Genomic DNA, 20,604 nt, shown 5'->3' with positions numbered 1-20,604 from the left:
TCTCTAGTTTGTCCTGTTAAACCAAGTGATGAACTCGCGCAGCTATTGGTCAACTGATTTGGTAGGTTAAGAAACAGACATGGCTCATTTCCATGGATTCAGAGAAACAAGATGGCGCTGTTGTTGGTGAATTTGTTTTCTAATAAAAGCCGCTACCGATACAATGACAGCCGAGTTGATGCTTGTGTGCGTTTTTTAAGTGAAGTAGTAAGTTTGTCAATAATAAGACGTGTACACTGTGCTGGTGGTATTCTATTCTAATTTCTAGTCGCCGTAGGCATACGTAATTTTGACTTTTTTCAGTTGACAGATTCAGAATCAGCAGCAAATAGGCCTACTAACTAAGTCGTTCAGTTTCAGATTCAGGTTAGCATGGTCAGGATGATTGGTAGGGTTAAATCAGTGAACTTGTTTGTTTAACTCAAAACAATTACATTAAAGCCATTGGACACTTAATTTCGGTAAACAGTCAGTGATGTCGAAAGACCCACACTCACTTCGTGTCACAAAAAAATATAAAATAACAAACCTGTGTAAAATTAAATAGGCTCAATCGGTCATTGGAGTCGGGAGAAAATAACAGGAAAACCCACCCTTGTTTCCGCACGTTTCGGCGTGTCATGACATGTGTTTAAAATAAATCCGTAATTCTCGATATCGAGAATTGATAATTGTTTTAATGTTTTCTCAAAAAGTAAAGCATTTCATACATGGAATAATATTTCAAGAGAAGTCTTTCACCATTACCTTCTGTAAACCCTGTAAGTTAGCTGTAAATCTGTGAACTTTTTTTGTTTTGTTCCAAAAGTGTATATAAAAAAATGGCTTTAAAAATTAAGCATACAAATACAGTCAGTGATATAGTCATAGTCCCATTATTGTATGTAAGGGGATGCACTAGGATGGTGGACCGATGGTTGAGCTTACTCACTAATACAGTCGTTTGACCAGTTCTGGATCACTTTTTGAATTCACATTGTTTTTGGTTGCAATCTCTTTGATTTCTTAAACAAAAAAGTTTATCAGTTTACCTAAACATGACATAAAACTCACCAAGTGTTCACTGACAAAAAAAGATTAGTCCTTTCGAAGGGGCTTTGAGAAAAGTATCGTCACCTGTTTGACCAGTTCAGGATCAGTTGAATCTATTCTGAATCAGTAGAGTGCACTTTATTGCAAACCCATACTCCCATTCATAAAACTGTCTCTCAAGGACACAAAACTTCAGAGGTGTGTTGGCATGGACTTGGACTTCCTTTCTTTAGTGAATGTCATGCAAGTGTCTTCAATAGCAGCGCAAAAACCCAGCGACAAAACCACAAAACAACAGCAAAGGCAAATGAAGAAGTGAAGCGAACCTAAAAAGCATTATTGACCCCTCCAAGTTTAATTTTCTCACAAAAAAAAATCTACAAGAATTTGTTAATATCCAATTGTGGGACATTAAGTAATGTTTCTCAAAATCAACTAAAAAAACTTTCTACTGCAGTAGTATGATTTTACCTTACTTATTAGTAAGTTAGTGTGGCACCATTTGACGCAACGAGATGTTGAGTGATCCTGAACTGGTCAAGGGCAAGTTGTCCCCCCAAAGAAGATTTTGGTAACTTCGTCTCCTCAAAAAAACAAGATGACTGCACAGCATTTACAGGAATTATTTTTTACACATTCTTATCATTTTACATAAATATTTTTTGCCCCGGCACTCCAATTCTAAAGGTAAGAAGTTTTACCAGTGTTTTTCAACCAACATTTTTAAACAAAAAAATGATCAATTTCGCAGACAACCTTCAGGAAAACGGCCATAATTTATTTGCTGATGATGTTTGGCACCTTTTTGGGGGTTTGTTGGTTTAATGGGTGTTAATCTTCACATTTATCAACAGAAATTGGTAATAATGAGAAGTGTTATAATTATTTGGTTATTGCAAAGTTGAAGTGATCCCGAACCGGTCAATGATCCCGAACTGGTCAAATGACTGTATTTGTGAAGCTGTGCGATCTAAAATATTTATTTTTAAAACCTTTATTTTAAGTTTTTAACTGAAGTATAAGTTATGATAGGTTAAAATTAAGTTGATATCTTTATCTGCAGTCATAACCCTAGTGAATCTCTGTCCTCATTTTTATATTAACTTCTCTATGATCGATCTTTCGCACACCCCACCCAGTTCAGCAGTGTCAAAAAACTGAAAAAGAATCGTCATCTACTGTGTACTTTTTCTAAACTCCTATTAAAGGTGATTGAAACAGATCAGGCATTTGAAAACATCAATTTTTGTACTTATGATGACCATATCGAATTGATTATATTTTAGTCATTTATTCATATTATTTTTTGCTCCAAATCAATGACTTTTGTGTCCATTTGAATGTCATTTATCACACCACAGTGTGTTAAAAAAAATCGGGCAAAAACACAAGAAAGCTTTCAGAAGTAAAAAATTAACCAAATTGTTGCACCAAAAATAAGTTTAAATTCTGTGTTTAGTTGTTTATTGACTGAGCTAAAGGAACTATGTTAGGAAAGGTTTCCGTATCACGCCACCACTCTTTTTCATTCAATATGAAATAATATAGTAGCTATTAAAGTTACCTCAATCAGTTAGGCCCCTATCCCTGTTTGAAAAAAATGGGTGGAAAAGTGTTGGCGTGATACGAAAAGTTGTCCCTATGTTATGTGACTGTAGCCTACCACTAACTAATGTAAATAACCTGCAACTTTATCTTTTTTTCTACAGTAAGTTTGTTTGTACCTGACTAAATAGGAAGATTTGCAACCATGCCAATTACACGAGTCCCGATCATACATAAGTTTGGGATTATTTCCCAATCCCAGCGAGAGGAGCTACAGGACAGATTGCTTCAGCAAACCTACCTTCAGAGTGTCAAGACACAACGCCTCCCTCAAACTGCCAGGTATAGGCCTTTAATTATCTTGAGTTTGTAGTCTTAAAGACACTGCTGTCGATTTCACAAAGAGTTAGGACTTGTCTTATCTCGAGTTAGGACGAGTAACTCGTCCTAACTTGGGACTTATATTAAGGTCTGCATGCTCCAGTGCAGGGTTGGGACTCGTCCTAAGTCCTAAGATTAGTCTTAAAGGCAGTGGACACTATTGATAATTACTCAAACCTTACTTAATGACGAGTAATGGGGAGAGGTTGATGTACAAGACATTGTGAGAAACGGCTCCCTCTGAAGTGCCATAGTTTTCAAGAGAGAAGTAATTTGACACAAACTTGATATCAAGACCTCAGATTTAGAATTTGAGGTCTAGATATCAACCATTTTAACACACACAACTTTGTGTGACAAAGCCCCTCAAGTCGAGTTAAGTCAAAAGTAATTTTTCCGTCAAGTCAAGTAACAAGTCAATGAAATTGGCAACTTGAGTCTGACTTGAGTCTAAGTTCAATTAAAACAACAACACTGACATAAGAAAACTTTATTGATCTTCAACAAGAAGAAATTGCAATGCTCGCACAAGTTTTAAAAAGTATCACAAATCTTTTTTTTTTAAACGACAACAGGCATATACCATAATGTTATCACAAGAAGGCGCTATCACTCAGGCAATTGGCTTTTGAATGTACCAAAGCAACACAAGTCAGCATGATACATTTTGTTTTTGTGAGAAACACTTTTTCTTTTCTTTTAACAGAATTTTAGAAAACCTATACAAGTGGCACTGGAACTGAGGGAGTTTATGCAAATGTTTGTTATAAAACCAACTTTAACAGGGAGATGGGTAGCTCTGTATTTTTTACAAATTTATTAACTTTTATTGTCCGATTTACAAGACAAACTTAAGCCCACTCGGCTGATCTGAAGCGCGATCAACTGGACTGATCAGAAAATTTATCTTTTTTTGGTCACACAGGAACCCATTGGATCTCTCAGAAAGCTTTATTCAACAGTTCAATGGCGCTACGAGTCTGGATGAGAAAGAAAGATTGGAAGGCTTGGCCTACAAAATGCTGAACAGAACCAAGGTAAACAAACAATGTTTTTATTTCATGATCTCTATTATAATAAGAATAAAAAACTTGGCGACTGCGAGTTTGAATCATTGGTCTCAGCCATTAAAATTGTTTACTCCTTTGGGGCTGTAATGACCTGTTAAAAGAGTTTCACACCTTTGTTCCGACACTCCTGGTTCATTTCCTAATCCTTTTCCTAACCCTAACCCTGGCTCGTAAATCACCAGCAGGTTTTTTTTATGAGACATCTCAAAAAATCCAGAGCGGTTATGTCAATGCAGGAAGAATAACCCGTAATTGAATTGCATACTCTTGGGATTGGTATCTGACAGAAATATTTCTCAGATTCAAATTTTGAGAGATAAAAAATGATGTATTTTTCCGTAACCACATTACTACGGAGTGAAATGATCCACAAAAGCTTTATACTATCAAAAGCTGCTGTCCTTCTAACCAAGTAAGACTTTATTGCCATTATTTTTCAGTAGTGATTACCAAACTTAAACCTTCCCTTTAATAACCATATCTATCTTAAAGACACTGGACACTATTGGTAATTGTCAAAAGACACTGGACACTATTGGTAATTGTCAAAGACCAGTCTTCTCACTTAGTGTATCTCAACATATGCATAAAATAACAAACCTGTGAAAATTTGAGCTCAATTGGTCGTCGAAGTTGCGAGATAACTATGAAAGAAAAAACACCCTTGTCACACCAAGTTGTGTGCTTTCAGATGCTTGATTTCGAGACCTCAAGTTCTAAATCTGAGGTATCGGAATCAAATTCGTGGAAAATAACTTCTTTCTCGAAAACTACGTCACTTCAGAGGGAGCTGTTTCTCACAATGTTTTATGCTATCAACCTCTCCCTATTACTCCCTACCAAGTAAGGTCTTATGCTTATAATTATTTTGAGTAATTACCAGAAGTGTCCACTGCTTTTAAGAGATGTTAATACACATCGGTGTAAAGGTAAACTACCAAAATTAATATTCTTTATCCCCGATGCAAAATTAACATATGCCAAAACATAGGATTCTAACTGCCTCTAGCTACCGGGTAACCTCGGTAGTCTAGTTGGTAAGACACTGCTCTAGAATTGCAAGGGTCGTGGGTTCGAATTCCACCTGCCTCGGGAAAGTACTGAGTATACAGTGCTAGCACACATCGCTGTATTGGTAAAATCAAAATTTTACTGCTCTAGAATAGCAAGGGTCGTGGGTTTGAATCCCACCCAAGTAACATGCCTGTGATATTTTTTTCACAGGACTCGGGGAAAGTACTGAGTATACAGTGCTAGCACATATGGTGTATTGGAAAAACCAAAATTAATATTCTTATTTGCTTTATGTCTGTTTTGTTTCATTTTATAGAGAAGAGCAGGTATCACTGAGGGAGGTCGAGGTAAGAATGTCGATATCCCAAAAGCCTGGACAGAACTCTCAATGCTTGCACAATGCAGAGGAAAAATACAAGAAGGTAAGCTCAAAGGCCTTAAAGGCAGTATACATTATTGGTAATTACTCAAAAAAATTGTTAGCATGAAACCTTACTTGGTAACGAGTAATGGGGAGAGGTTGATGGTATAAACATTGTGAGAAACGGCTCCCTCTGAATTGAAGTAACGTAGTTTTTGAGAAAGAAGTAATTTTTCACTTCAGCTGTAGCCTTTTATTACGCATCTGAAATCACATAAAGTAATGCAACATGGGTGTTTTTTTAGATGTTTTTTAAATAAAGTGGGTCAGAGTGAACTTGGATTATGGAGATATATTTCATAGAGAGAGTTGTTGAACCTTCTTCAATGATAATGGCTATGGTTTTGATGTTTCCAACTTAGCTGTTTTTTTCTATCAATATTCCTCACTGAGCAGAGTGTCTGGACATGCTGATCGTATCCCTCAGCCAGGCTCCATTAGCAACCCCCCATATTGCAAGTCTGTTCTACCTAGCTGAGACCACATTGTATTGGTTGCGCACTGATGCCATGGATCAACCATTCCTGAGAATAGGGGAGATCAAACTCCTGAAGATGGGACAAGGAGTGTTCTTGAGATTGTACTATCATCACATGGCCGGCCACCTCAATGGTTACACAGACTATAAGAATAGACTCATCACATATTTAGCAGGTATGTCCAACCACAAAAGCTCATGTTAATAATGTATAATAAGAAGAATAACAGATTCTTATATAGCGCTTTGTCTTCCAGTACGCGCTAATCCACCAATCAGATGCTCAAACTACCAGGGGGATAAAAACATATATGCTATGTACTCTGTTTTATAGCCTATTGTACTTTCTCTGTTTTTATTACACAGTGCGTATTGTTAATGTCAATGCGTCATGCTTCGTATATGGACAGTGCCAAAATTACATGCTAAACTTTGTGAGCGTGCATGCTGTTCGTCGCGAAATAAAGTTCTGAAATTTTAAACTTTGCGCAGTGTACGTGAGACTGGAAGATTAATTTGTTATAACATGCGCGCTTGTGGAATATGGAAAAATACAGCGCGTCTGCGTCCTATCGGCCTCATTGGACATGGGACGCAGAAGCGCTATATTTTTCCGTATTCCACGCGCGCTTGTGTGATAACTTATATTATCTCTGGAAGTGGATGTGTCATGGCCGAGCGGTTAAGAGCTCTGGTGTTTGTAATCAGCATAAGGTGTGGGTTCGAATTCCCCTGGTCGTAACACTTGTGTCTTTAAGCAAGACACTTATAACCATTGCTTCGTCCTTTGGATGGGACGTAAAGCTGTTGGTCCCATGTGTTGTGTAACCCATGTAAAAGAGCCCAGTGCACTTATCAAAAAGAGAAGGGGTTCCGGTGTTCCTGGCTGTGGCTGCTAAATGCACCTTAGTGACCTTGTAAAACCCTTTGGTGCTACGAAGTTGGGGCTCAGATCAGAACAGGAACACTGGGGCGAACCCCTTCTGTTTACAATAATACACTGGGTTCTTTTATGTGCTTTACTCAACACACAGGACCGACGGCTTTACATCCAATACCAAGGATGCAGCAATAATGGTTAAGTGTCTTGCTTAAGGGCACAAGTTAGACCATGGGATGGGTATTGAAAAGGGGCCTATTTTGGGGGTTCCGTGGTCCCCATCTCCGGACCGCATGAAATTTGACGCACAAGGGTTTACAATGGTACTGAATCCGAATTTGGTTGTTGCTAAGCTCTAAAACTGCACAGTTCGTGAACAGACCAATTTTTGGGTCATTTTAGGTCAATAACAGTATTTTTTGACAACGTCTGTATACACTGGGACTATTGACCAATCATTCACGGCAGTGCAAGAACCTTTTCCAAGTAATAATTGGGAACGAAGTAAATTTTCCCCTTTTCTGTCGGATTACATGCAAAGGCCTACAACAAAAATCCATGATTTTTATTCATTGAACATCAAATACAATGCCATTTGTTTTTCGTTGCAGCGACGTGCATGTGTTAAATTTTTATTATCACACGCGCGGCCGAGTTACGGGACGCAGACGCACTATTTTGTTCGTATTTCCACTCGCGCTTGTGTCATAACTTATAATTTTGTCGAATGAGCCTGTAAATCGGCATCCTTTTATTCAGGGGTTTGAAGAATTACACTGTATGTTATAACAGACAGTGTGGGAACGAAACACGATAACGCTTCGAATGACGTCACCCAAATCGCAGGCTTCCGAGGATTTTTAGATCACTATTTGTCGCCGTAATTGTTTCTTTTCGGGATACGGTGCAGGATTTTTGCCAAGCAACAGCAAGAAATGGATGTTCTGTATTTTATTTCATACCTACATACAAAAATTGCGTGGTCCAAAAGTGGGGACTACGGTTTTGAACAATTCTAGCGATCATCCCATGGTCTAAGTGTCATGACCGGGACTCAAACCCACACTCTGCTGATCAGAAACTCAATTATTTGGAAGTACTGTTATTGCTTTCTAGTAGGGGCACTTCGTTAAAAATAATTTTGCAGGATGCTTACTACTATTAACATATTTAAAAAAATAAGCTTTCAGGAATTGTTTTTAACAATTTGTATTAAGGATCATTATTGAAGTATGACCCTACCTTGAAAGTGCAACATTTTTTGATATAGCAGATATTGTGTTAATTTACAGGACCATTTATGATAGTGCATCAGTACTCCTATTGTGTGATTTGTGCCTCTGACTTTCATTGATTGAGCCTAATTTAACATCCAATAATCTGCTTGTTTTACTTTTTGAAAATGGACACTTTTAGCAATAGTTGAAGGTAAGAAGAGCATTCTTGAGTGAATTCATGAACTAAAGGCCCGGTCACATAGGCCCCGATAACGAGAACGAAAACGAGAACGATAAAAATGCACCCACTCAATTGGTTGAAATGCTCCATGTAGAATACGCCCAAGCTCTTTCAACCAATCAAGGGCGTGCATTTTTATTGTTATCGTTTTCGTTCTCGTTCTTGGGACCTGTGTGACTGGGCCTTCACTGTCTTCTCTGTGATGCATGCTGCTAGACAAGCACCCACTGTCATTACAAAATTATCTTTCACCAATTGCATGGCACAGTGACTTCTCGTTTGTAAGGCATGGCAAATCTTTTAAAATCCACCCCCAGGTTCTGTCACAATATGATGGATTTAGTACTGCAAACCCAAACCAACCATCATTATCTAAGAGGGGTAGAAGGAGTTGTGTCCCCCCCCCCCCCCCCCCACCCACCCACCACCACCACAATCCCAGCACCCCTCATGCCCCCTCCCGCTACAAAAACAAATTAAAGTTAAATAAATAAATAAATTGTCTGGTTACACCACTGCATAGAGGTCAAGCATAGTGCCAATATCCAGGGTCCAAAAGTTGGATTGTGGAGTTCTTATTGCACTGCAAGATTCTGGAAGTTTCAAGAAATATTTAGGAAACCGGGGAGTTTGGTTTAAAGTTAGAACTTCCATTGTGATTTGATTCAGTGTCTGCATGCTTAGTATTTGTATGAATGCATTATCTCGAATTGGTCTTGTCAGTTACCTTTTAGTCATAATATGAAATATGTGATATTTGTATACACATTGCACGACCCAACCAAACTTTTCTGGTTCATCTGGATTGCATGAACAACACTTGTTTTAAAATAAGAAGAGGCATGTTATATACCTTCAACACACACACACACACACCAAAGCAGTGATGCACACAATGTGCAGTGTCACAATATATTGTACTTTCAAGAAAGTTGTCACTATCATTCAACCTACAAAGGAAAATTATGTCAAAATTTGTTTCATCATGTTTTTTTCCTGTTTTTTTTTTATTTTGTGTAAAATTAATGTGTATTGTTTCACGCAAAAGGATACAAATTAGACAAAAGTATGATCACAAAATTGTTGTTATATCACAAATTTGTTTTTTAAAAGGTTAACCATGCAAACAATTATAGATAACAGTTTTAAAAAATATATATATATAAAAAATGGGGGAAAAATTTTTTTTTTATATTTTCTACATTAAACTGTCCATAACTTACTAATGCATTGGGCGACATCTGACTCATTTTCACAGACTGGGTCACATATGTATAGTGATATTCTTAGGCCTGGGCTCGATTTTACAAAGCACTATGATTCACGGCAAGATGAGTTGTCAGTATATCGCCATAGTTCAATTAAATTCAATTCAAAATTTTATTTATTTCCATACTTCATGAAAAAAGAGTACAAACAATGTTTATTAAGGAATAACCAAAAAGCAAAGCTATTTAATGAGGGGGAGAAGAAACATAATTAGAGTAGGGTCATCATCTGGAAGTGATTTTTATTATGACATCACACTTTACTAAGCAACTGCGATTGATTTGCAGTTAAGATCAATCTTGACTCTTTGTGAAATCGACCCCTGGGCGACTAGTGTCGTAGTCGCGACTATTGATTGCTGATAATCGAGTAGCGATTACTGTTGTTCATAACTACTCGTTTAATGTGTCATTGCGTCTAATAACGCTACCTGTTTGGTGAACCATTGTGACGCTCACAACTATTCACCACAACATAATTTACATACAAAACGCAATCAGACATCAGTTACACAAGCCCTATAAGGCCGGTTTATAGTCAGTCGCGGCGCGATGATCGCACGATGGAAATCTTGTGCACGAACCTAAGACTGAGACCTAAAAACTGTGTCTTTTTATGAATGCGCGTCAAGATTTCCATCGCGCAACCGACTTTCAGCCAGCCTTAATCCTTTTAGCATGAATATAACTACCTTTCGCCTGTGAATTCTTCAGAATTAAAAATTAGTTGCTACTAGTGTCGTAGTTGCAACTATTTCAAATTTGACTAGTAAATTTCAGTAGTCGCCCTGGCTTAGATAATGATATGTTCTACTGATTCAATAATAATTAGTTTGGATAATCTGAACTATCCACGCAGGTGTAAGGGAGTGTGAGGAGGCCTACAGCCCCTACCCAGGGGCACATCTCTGTCTGCGTTTCATCTCTGAAGTGGGCAGATTGGTTGTGGAGGATATACTGATCGATGACCCTGGCATGACCAATGCCACACCCCTGGCCACACCCCATGCCACACCCCAGGCCACACCCCAGGCCACACCCCAAGCCCCACCCAAGGCAACACTCCAGAAAACTCAGGTTGAGATGATGTCTCAAAAAGAGCCTGATGCACCGTCTGAATTTGATGTCGCAAGCGGCCGTCACCCAGATCAGGTACTTGAAGGGGAAAAAAGTACAAATAGATACTGTAATGCAATGTCTATCGTCCTTTTTTAAACACTCTCAGTGCAAAATTTGTTGCTCGGACCAATTTGGTGCAAGTATTTTTCTGTTTGAGTGGGGTCCATTCGCAAATCCTTCCATAATTCCATTTGACACAGAGATATGTATTTTCTAGGGATTAAGGGTTGGGTATTTTTAAGTCGAGCAAGCTGGAGTTATGGGTTCAATAACGTCCTAATGGATGCGTAACTTAACTTGTCCTAAGTCCTAAGAATAATCCTAAGTTAGGATGAGTTTGGTGAAATCAACAGCTGATGTTGATGATTTTTAATAATCTGTGCAAGGCAAAATAGCACCCCAATGCAAAAATGCAAATTCTTTGAATGTTTATGTTTTTAGGAAATTTATTCATCAATGGAAATATTCTTTCAACAGATTTTGGAGGAGGATGAAGAACTCCCCTCCCCTAGCCCCTCCCCTAGCCCCTCCCCTAAGCTACCATTGATGAGCCCAGTAGATACTCCCATTCACATGGATGGCAACGCTGTGAAGCAACGAACCCATACAGGCTTCCAGAGTAGTATACATGACCTGAGTCCAACACTTTGGCACAGCCTGGATGTATGGCGTTGCGTTGTTCATCTGAGTGGTGGATTTAAGGAAGCTGTAAGAGCGCTGTCAATGTGTGGTAGTACGCTATCTACTGAACACTGGTAAGCAAACTTTGTTGGTGTATAAACTGGTACGAAAAAGATAATTTTCCTGCGTTTCAAATCAGATCAGAGTGTTCAACTTTTTTAAACTGCACTTTATTAATAATTGATAGATTGCATTCCTGCCAGTTTAATCTTAATCTTATAGGCAGTGGACACTATTGGTAATTACTCTAAATAATTATGTTAGCATATAACCTCATTTGGTCACGAGTAATGGGGAGAGGTTGATAGTATAAAACATTGTGAGAAGCGGCTCCCTCTGAAGTGGCGTAGTTTTCGAGAAAGAAGTAATTTCCCACGAATTTGATTTTGAGACCGCAGATTTAGAGTTGGAGGTCTCGAAATCAAGCATCTGAAAGCACACAACTTCGTTTGACAAGGGTGTTTTTTTTTTCATTATTATCTCGCAACTCTGACAACTAATCAAGCTCAAATTTTCACAGGTTTGTTATTTTTTGCATATGTTGAGATACACCAAATGAGAAGATTGGTCTTTGACAGTTACAAATAGTGTCCAGTGTCTTAAAGTTTGCATTTCTAACTGTTTACACTACTTTAAAACTGTTGTAAGCAAATTGCACTAGCCCTACAGGTAAACAACCGTTATTTGATGTGAGACCCATTCCCTTCCTTTCTTTTGTGTCTCTAAATTTTGCCTTGATCAAGTTGTCAGCAACCTTTTTGTGCTTTCTAGTAAAAATAAACCTGAATTATTTGTAAATTGGACTTGAATGTACTTTTGTCATTGACAAACTCTGCCTCTCTCTTTCTTGGTGCAGGGTGGATGCTTTGTGTGCATTACGTATCATCGCTGAAACGGCAAAGAATGACATCACCGTCCTTAAAACCCTGCAGAATTTAGCAAGGGGTGTACTCCCAAGTACCACCCCGATGCCGAGAACCCAAACCTCCCCCGAAGCAGACGTAGAGGAGAGTAACAAGACTGAAGAGCTAGAGGGCAAGTCAGAGGAGAATGAGCTAGAGTCCATTGTGAGTGGATTGAGTCAAGGTACACTCAGTGATTTCCACTCGGCTGATTTCAAGCTGACTGATGACTCCACACATCAATCAGGAAAGAAAGGCATTCGACTCGGACTCCAGTCTGATTTCACAGACGGCAAGCATTTGAGTGACCTCAGTGGAGGCTCGTTTTTAAAGTCAACGAGGAACACATCAACATGCGTCCTCATCGATACCCCACAAGAGAAACATGCTGAGCTATTGACCAGCCCCAGCAGTTTCGGCCAGAAGGCATCCCATGGGAGCACCCCGTCCACACTGCCCAACTTCAGCAGTGCTCGAGAGAGTTTGAACTCAGCGGGTGACATCCCACTTCCTTCTGGGTTAGATGTACCCTCGGGTTCGATCGGAGATAGTGACCTTGAACCTGGAGATGAGAGTGAGGTGGACGCCAATGAGGACGACGTGACAAAGATAGCGTTATCGTTACCTCCAGAATCGGCTCAGATGTTCCCTGATGGCATCAAGCTAAAACGAGAAGTCAGTTTTGACATTGAGCCGGCAGACCAAGATGAAGAAGAGGAAGAGCTCCCAAAGAAGTCAAACTTAAGGGGAGGGTCCGGACGGAGTGAGGGAACAAGAAAGAGTAATAGCGCCAAGTCTGTTACTATTGATCCTGTGCCTAACATGGCGTACTACTCCAATACTACTGGCAGTGTTGATTACAACAAAGCAGCCAAGACTAAAAGAGCATCGGATCTAGCAGCTCAGCATGTGAGCTCAAAATTCATTCTGACATTTTTTTAATGGGAAAGTAAAGCACTTGAGACAATTTTCTTGGCGAAATTTAATATAGATTGTACAGGTATTTCTTTTAAAAGGTTGCATTTGCATGACAGCAATAATGCGTCTCAAGATGGGTACTTGTGTACATGAACTTGAACTAGAGCAAGCTGTCATCTTTCTTTAACCATGTCTACACTATTCCATGTCTGAAAGAAATGAGATGAATAAGGGCGTTGTTTCGCTTTATGTGCACACAGTACAACTTTGTCACACAAATCATTGAAGACTTTGTCATATTGGGACCCTCATTTTTGTCAGCTCTGTCAATCAAGAACTTCTCTTTGCTCTCCCATTTTTAGGGTTTAGTTTTGGGGGGATTTTTTTTTTAAGCAGAGCAAGAACGCCTTGCACTATCATTCAAATCCTTTTCTCTTTTATTGGAGTCCAGGGTAATAACGGGTAGACATGATCAACAAAATGATAAAATAAGTAGGATTTGACACTTTGCATGGTGGAAATACGATATAGAAAGGTTTGCGGTAACACCATGTAATGACTATCTCTAATGAGTTGGGGTGTTACCACAAACCTTTCTATATATTATAAAATGATAAAAGTCTTTTTTTCTTTTTTTCTTTTAGCCCTTTTGAGATATGGTGGACTCTATAGGAGTGCACTGTTTGGTGTGGGTGAATACAGACAAATTTTACCCAAACCTATGAGTGTCATAAGCCTTTTTTTTTATAGATACGGTGGACACAATGCTACAACTCCATAAGGTTTGGGAAATTTTGTGTGTATACACCCAAACCAAACAGTACACTCGTGTCTCGTCAGCTATACCTCAAGAAGGCTTATAGTATTGTGTCCGCCATTTCTCAAAATGGCTTATAGATTTGTTTGTGTTTTTTTAAACTGACTTTGATTGAAGATAACGTGATTTTTATTTCCATGTTCAGTTGTTAGAGGCCCAGGGACTCAGTGGTTGGCCATGGGAGGTAAGCTTCACATACACTGAGCTCATGTCTCATCTCTGTCTCCATGGCAACACATCAGAGATTCAACGAACCGCCCTCGTTGGCTGCAAGAAGAAAGGCTACGGGCCTTACATGTCCACGGGTACCAGGGCTAGAGGGAATGATGAAGAGTGGTACAATCTGGTGAGCGCAGGGCTGTTGGACTTGGCAGAGTACCATGGAAAAGTTGACAGTGATGAAGTTAAAGGTATAACTTTAACAACCTTGTTCAATAACAATTATACAGAGCTCTTTTTAAAGCGCATTTTACAAAAACATATCAACGCACTTGTGCCCTTGTCATTGGGCCAATAACACTCCTGTAATCTTTCTCATGTCCCTGATAAGGGGTACCTTGGCCTACCGTGGAGCTCTGAAGGCTTTTTTAAACACAATTCTTATTACCCTTGTACCCATTTATGCTCCTTGTTCTTCTTCGTCTTCTTATCAGGGACTTTTCGTTTTCGACGACGGATGGTTCTGCGACAGTAAAAATGACATTTGGCGTCATCTGCGCATGCGTCGGCTTTGAGGACGGTCGTCCCTCAATTTCTACGACAGTGCTTGGGATGAATCTTCGTTGTGCTGAAAACGACAACGTTTAGCTGAACAACCGTCGCAGAACCATCCGTCGTCGAAAACGAAAAGTCCCTATCGTGTCACACACTAGATACTGTGTTTCAGCCAGAACTGGTGGACTCAGTTCCTAGCAAATTCATTGTACTCTGCAAGGTCCTCAGTTTTGCATTCTTGCTCCAGTAGGGGGCATCTCAGGAGGTGATCCATAGTTTGTTGAAGAGAAGCAATTATAGTGAGGTGTCTTGCTCATGCTCATGGACACAAGTGTCACTCCTGGGATTCAAACCCACACCCTGATGATCAAACCAATAGAACTTAAATTCAATACTCTAAACTGCTCGGATATGACACTCTAATGAGACAAAACACTAAGGATATTAAAGACCTGCTTGAACGAAAATGTCAAGTCGTGACCTTTGCTGAATTCCACTTAAAATGTTTTCGATGAATAAGGAAATCGAGTCATATGATTATAAATAGGTTTCAATTGTGTAAAAAAAACAATCATTTTGTATGCCCTTGTCCAGAGCTTTTCTGCGAGATTTGCGAAAAGCCCCGTTACGTAATCACTCTCAAAACGTCATAAGTAGATAAAGCCGCTTTGTTGCAGCGTGGATGTATAACAAAGCAAACTCCCACAAATGACGTCAGCGGCATTGTCCTTTGACGCCCGCTCTCAACGGCAGAAGTGTTATTAGTTTTTCAAAAAACCTTTAGGTAGGGGCCTGATTTTTTAATCGATAATTACAAAAAGTGCAGAAGTGTACACATATCAAAATTACATTAAAATGGTGAACAAGTGCATTATAAACAAGTAAAAATACCATTTCTGTTGAAAACATTCCGCTCAGGTAGCTGTTTAAGTTTGTACAAAAACCAATAAACAAGTACCATTAAACCTACTCCTTTTTTTTATTTCATGCGTAGACTCATCACACTGGGGTTGGCGAGTCCGCTATGGCGCCATTTTGGGTCTGATTAAGGTCACACGCTGCACCAGTACAGAGAAACTCCAAGAGGGTATGAGGACAGTTGCCTGGAATGCTGTCATGAGGTGCCACTCCAAGGAGAAAGACCAGAGGGTTCTCGAGGCATTCAGAGTTGGACAGGTATCGTCATTATTTCTTATTCTAAATAATCTATTGCATGTTTGGCCGTTTTTTTAATAGTTTATATGATGAATGAGTTTATTGTTATTTATTTATTTATTTGTTTAATAACACATCGCCCTACTCACAAGGCTGGATGGCCACTTGAAGGTGAGAGCTCGCTTAACTGATTTGGGCTATCGACCCAAATCAACTGTTGTCACCACCTTTTGGTCACGGCTGATATAACTAATATGTGGTTCCGAAAATATGACAAATGATTTTGCAAACAAGACAGATTTACAACACAACAACAATTAAGTTTATTTACATTAATTTAAAAACAATAAATCATGAGTGTTACAGATATAGCACGGTACATTTACCAACTTAAAGTTTTCTACAATTTAAACACAGGCTTGAAATCTTTGTAAATACATTTTACTTTTTGGTATCGTTTCGACTTCAATCCAAATCTCAAATCAGCCATTAAATTTACTCACTGAAAGCATGGAGGTAAAGTAATATTCAAAGTAATTCTTGAGTGTTTGTTCACTTCAACTCTTTCAACGTTTAACACTAAGTTAAATCCGCAATTCAATATAGATACAATTATATCAATGTTCCACCAGTTATATTAATTTTCCTCTACATCCTAGAGGTTTCTCTCATCGCAAAATCTTGCTTCATGGAACCCTTCCGTACAAGAGACCAAGAAAAGATTGTCACTCAGACTGCCCGGTCAACATGGGTTGCCACTCTAATGCTCTCTCTAACAGCAATACTGCCTATAAACATTACCCCTGATTGGCTGAAACTCCTGGGATTGAACCAAAGTAAACAGGGGTGTTCGCGCTTGCTAAAAAAATTGTGACAACTGTCACAGGGGCACGTTGCCACCTACTCCTGGGGCTTGCCTTGCATGCGGAGAATGGTGATCGAAAGTGCAGATTTCGGCAGTTAGTGGTGCCATGAAATTGGGCCCTGGTCGCATACTTCGTAAGCTATTATATTATTTATGGGATCAGGAAGTTTCTTTGAGGATAATTTGCAAGGGATATTGCATAGAAATCACAATCAGGGGTGGATTTCACAAAGAGTTAGGACTAGTCTTATCTCGAGTTAGGACCAGTTACTCGTCCTAACTTAAGACTATCCATGTAATTTGTATATAACCTAGGACTAGTCCTAAGTTAGGACTAGTCCTTACTCTTTGTGAAATCGACCCCTGTTTTGATTGTTTTTAGGGTGTTTGGTTTGTGTTGGGGTGTTTTTGTTTTTTGCCTTTTTTGGGGGGGGGGTGGATTTGTTCAAACATTGACCTATCTTTTGAACTTGACGTTCTATTCAGGTCGAGGCTCATATAGAAACCCAGATGCAGAAAGCTTTGATTTCTCGCTCCATCAGTTCTAGACTTGCAGCAGGTCTAGCAGCCGCATACCTGCCACCTCTTGCACCTCCCGTTGAAGTGACTAAGAGACCCCCTCGTCGTAAAGTGGAACTGCCCAAGCCCAAACAGCCACTGAGGACTGGGCCTAACAGGCTCTCTCTAAAGTAAGTTGACGGAGGAAGAACTTTACGAAGTGTTCGGAGTTTTTGTGTTATTAAAGACAGTGTAGACTATTGGTAATTGTCAAAGACCAGTCTTCTCCTTTGGTGTAGCTCAACATATGCATAAAATAACAAGCCTGTGAAAATTTGAGCTCGATCGGTCGTCGGAGTTGCGAGATAACTATGAAAGAAAAAAACACCCATCACACGAAGTTGTGTGCTTTCAGATGCTTGATTTCGAGACCTCAAGTTTTAAACTTGAGGTCTCAAAATCAAATTACTTCTTTCTCCAAAACTGCGTCACTTCAAAGGGAGCCGTTTCTCACAATGTTTTATACTATCAACCTCTCCCCATTACTCATTACCAAGTAAGGTTTTATGACAATAATTATTTTGAGTAATTACCAATAGTGTCCACTGCCTTTAAGTGGATTGATAGTGGTATTTAATTTGCAATACACACTAAAATGTTCTTCAAATCTTGCTGTGAATACTTTCTGATAGACTGATAAGTTTTCTTCATTTTTAAAGTAAAAAATACACCATTGGCATATCATCACAGACGCAACTAAACCAGTAAAAGAAAATGGCATTTGTTGACGCTTCCCTTTAAGCTATTTTAAGTGCAAGCTTTTTAAATTTCCATTGTTTATTTGCTTTTTATACTGTTTCTTGTAAAGCGCTGTGGTACCCCGAGTAAGAGTGCTCTATTAACTATTTATTCCTATACAATTTATTTGTCAACTTGTATTTTTTTAGGAATGAGATTTTGTTGGCCACAGCTCTTGATGAACCAACAATTAATTTCAATACAAGGACGAGCTTGGACCTCAAGAGAATTGTTGAGGATCAGGTGAGATTGTCAATGCTTCTGTTCAGCAGAGTGTGGGTTCGAATCCAGGTTGTTACACTTGTGTCCCTGAGCAAGACACTTAACTATTATTGCTCCTCTTCAGAGAGAAGAGGGCAGAGATGGTTCTTGTGATTGGTTTAGCCGAGTAGCGCATATAAATGTTGCACAGGCTGTATACTCCCCAGGGAGCTGAGATGGTTTAAGGAATGATTTAAGGCCCAGTGACCAGGGGTAATAATATGGGAAGCGCTTTGAGACACCCCGTGAAAAAAGCGCTATATAAAAACAGTGTATTATTATTATTAATGATTTCTGAAATAGACTTCCTTGTCCATAAAATAATAATAAAGACATTTGTGAAATGATCAAGCAAAATGAGTCGTTTGTTGACTCGTGTCATTTGTTATTTTGTTATTCATTTGAAAACAGCATAACCTATACTTAAATGCTGTTGAGACCCCATGTTGATACTACTTTTGGTTTAACAGATGCTTGATTTCGAAACCTCAAAATCTAAGGTCTCAAAAGCAAATTCATGGAAAATTACTTATTCCTCAAAAACTATGTTACTTCAGAGGGAGCTGTTTTGAGTAAACACCAGTAGTGTCCACTGCCTTTAATTTTGGCCCATGCATTTGTTAAAATATTTTTGATGCTTCTTATTCCAGTGGAGGAAGGAGCTCCAAGAAAAGCTGGAGGCAGAAGAGAAGGAGAAGGAGAAAGAATTAGAAGATGAGCAAAAGATGAAAGAGGCTCAGCAGAAGGAACGCTCGGTAGAGAAAGCTCGGAAATTTGCAAAGTCGGCCAAAGGTAGCAAATCACCCACTTTGTCACCCATGGGGAAGAAATCACCCACTTTGTCGCCCATAGGTACCAAATCACCCACTTTGTCACCCATAGGTACCAAATCACCAACTAGGTAACTGAGAGATCAAATCACCCACGATGTGATAATGGGTTCTATGGTACTCACAAAACACTAACAAGTTGGTCTATGGGGTTGAAATTGGTACCCATAAGGTAACCATTGGGTGCTTAAAGGAACATGTTGCCTTAGATCGGACGAGTTGGTCTATAAAAAACGTTTGTAACCGTTTTTTTTTATAAAATCGATACACTTGACTCCCATAAATGGCCGACCCCGGTAGTCGATAAGGTAAAAGGAAAACTGTGCAATTTCGAGGTATGTTTGTGTCAATCATTGTATTCTACATCTTTTTACCCATTGGTATTTCATAACAATCGGTTACAAACACTTTGCAAAGACCACCTCAACCAATCCAAGGCAACATGTTCCTTTAAGGAACATGTGGGTACTTAATTCACAAATAGTGCATTTTTCTATGAATGGGTATTTTCTATGGAATGCATAGATATTCGTTGCCCTAATTTACATTTGTAAAAATATGTACATATGTACATATCTTATGATATGTTGAGTTTGTATAAGTGTCAAAAAGTTGCATAAGATTAATCCGTCCATGTATTTTTAAATTTTGAAGTTGTAAATAGCTATTCTAAAATAAATACATCACAAATCCGTCCAGGTTGATGCTTTGAACTTAAACACCGAACACAGAGTTTTCTTCCATAAAACACAGTAATTTGAATCTTTTGCAGAAAAAAAATAACATGAACGTCCACCAAGTTAGTAATTTTAATTAATTTATTACTTAATAATGTGTACAATATAACATGACCATATACATGTAGAGTACAGTTTAGACTATGACTGGAAGATACAGAATGGCCTAATGGGATGAAAGACACTGGACACTAATGGTAATATTGTCAAAGACCAGTCTGCTCACTTGGTGTATCTCAACATATGCATAAAATAACAAATCGAAGTTGTGAGAAAATATTGGATGAATGAATATGCCCTTATTGCACAAGTTGTGTGCTTTCAGATGCCCGATTGCAAGACCTCAAAATGTTGTTCTAAGGTCTCAAAATCAAATTAGAATATTTGAGTGAGAAATTACTTTTTGTTACTTTAGAGGGAGCCGTTTCTCACAATGTTTTATACTATCAACAGCTCTCCATTACTCGTTACCAAGTAAGGTTTTATGCTAACAATTATTATGAGTAATTACCAATATAGTGTCCAGTGCTTTAAAGAGTTGATGAAATGTACCTACATAAATGTACAACTCTTGTACAGTTGAAAAATCTGCTACATTAAACGCCCAGAATAAAACAGTAAGGTTCTGAGTCCATTTACATACACAAGCACACAGGTTAGCTGAGCATTCAAGATAATCTTTTTTGCAGATACAGATTGCCAGACAAAATAACACTTGTTGTTTATTATTAGTTCTAGTACGAAAAGGAGGTTTTTCTGACA

At 38.8% G+C, this 20,604-nt stretch overlaps 1 protein-coding gene across 4 annotated transcripts; it reads left to right on the top strand.

Annotated features, from left to right (window-relative positions):
* Nucleotides 1-83: 83 nt before the first annotated feature.
* LOC139937614 (uncharacterized) lies at nucleotides 84-20,457 on the top strand. Of its 4 annotated transcripts, XM_071932840.1 has the most exons (14): nucleotides 84-207; nucleotides 2,742-2,919; nucleotides 3,884-3,995; nucleotides 5,359-5,464; nucleotides 5,860-6,117; nucleotides 10,407-10,699; nucleotides 11,144-11,421; nucleotides 12,204-13,158; nucleotides 14,130-14,394; nucleotides 15,693-15,874; nucleotides 17,205-17,407; nucleotides 18,164-18,257; nucleotides 18,926-19,127; nucleotides 19,158-20,457. In XM_071932840.1, exons 2-14 carry the CDS (start codon nucleotides 2,783-2,785, stop codon nucleotides 19,178-19,180), a joined length of 3,108 nt encoding a protein of 1,035 aa, XP_071788941.1. In that variant the 5' UTR covers nucleotides 84-207; nucleotides 2,742-2,782; the 3' UTR covers nucleotides 19,181-20,457. The 4 variants fall into 4 exon arrangements, with proteins under 4 accessions (XP_071788941.1, XP_071788937.1, XP_071788939.1 ...); XM_071932836.1 differs by having other exon boundaries at nucleotides 18,926-20,457; XM_071932838.1 differs by having other exon boundaries at nucleotides 108-186; nucleotides 18,926-20,457.
* Nucleotides 20,458-20,604: the final 147 nt, after the last annotated feature.

Source organism: Asterias amurensis, chromosome 5 (assembly GCF_032118995.1).
Source record: "Asterias amurensis chromosome 5, ASM3211899v1".
Lineage (NCBI taxonomy): Eukaryota > Metazoa > Echinodermata > Asteroidea > Forcipulatida > Asteriidae > Asterias > Asterias amurensis.
The sequence above is the reverse complement of the archived record's forward strand: the minus strand, read 5'-3'. Positions and strand labels throughout refer to the sequence as shown.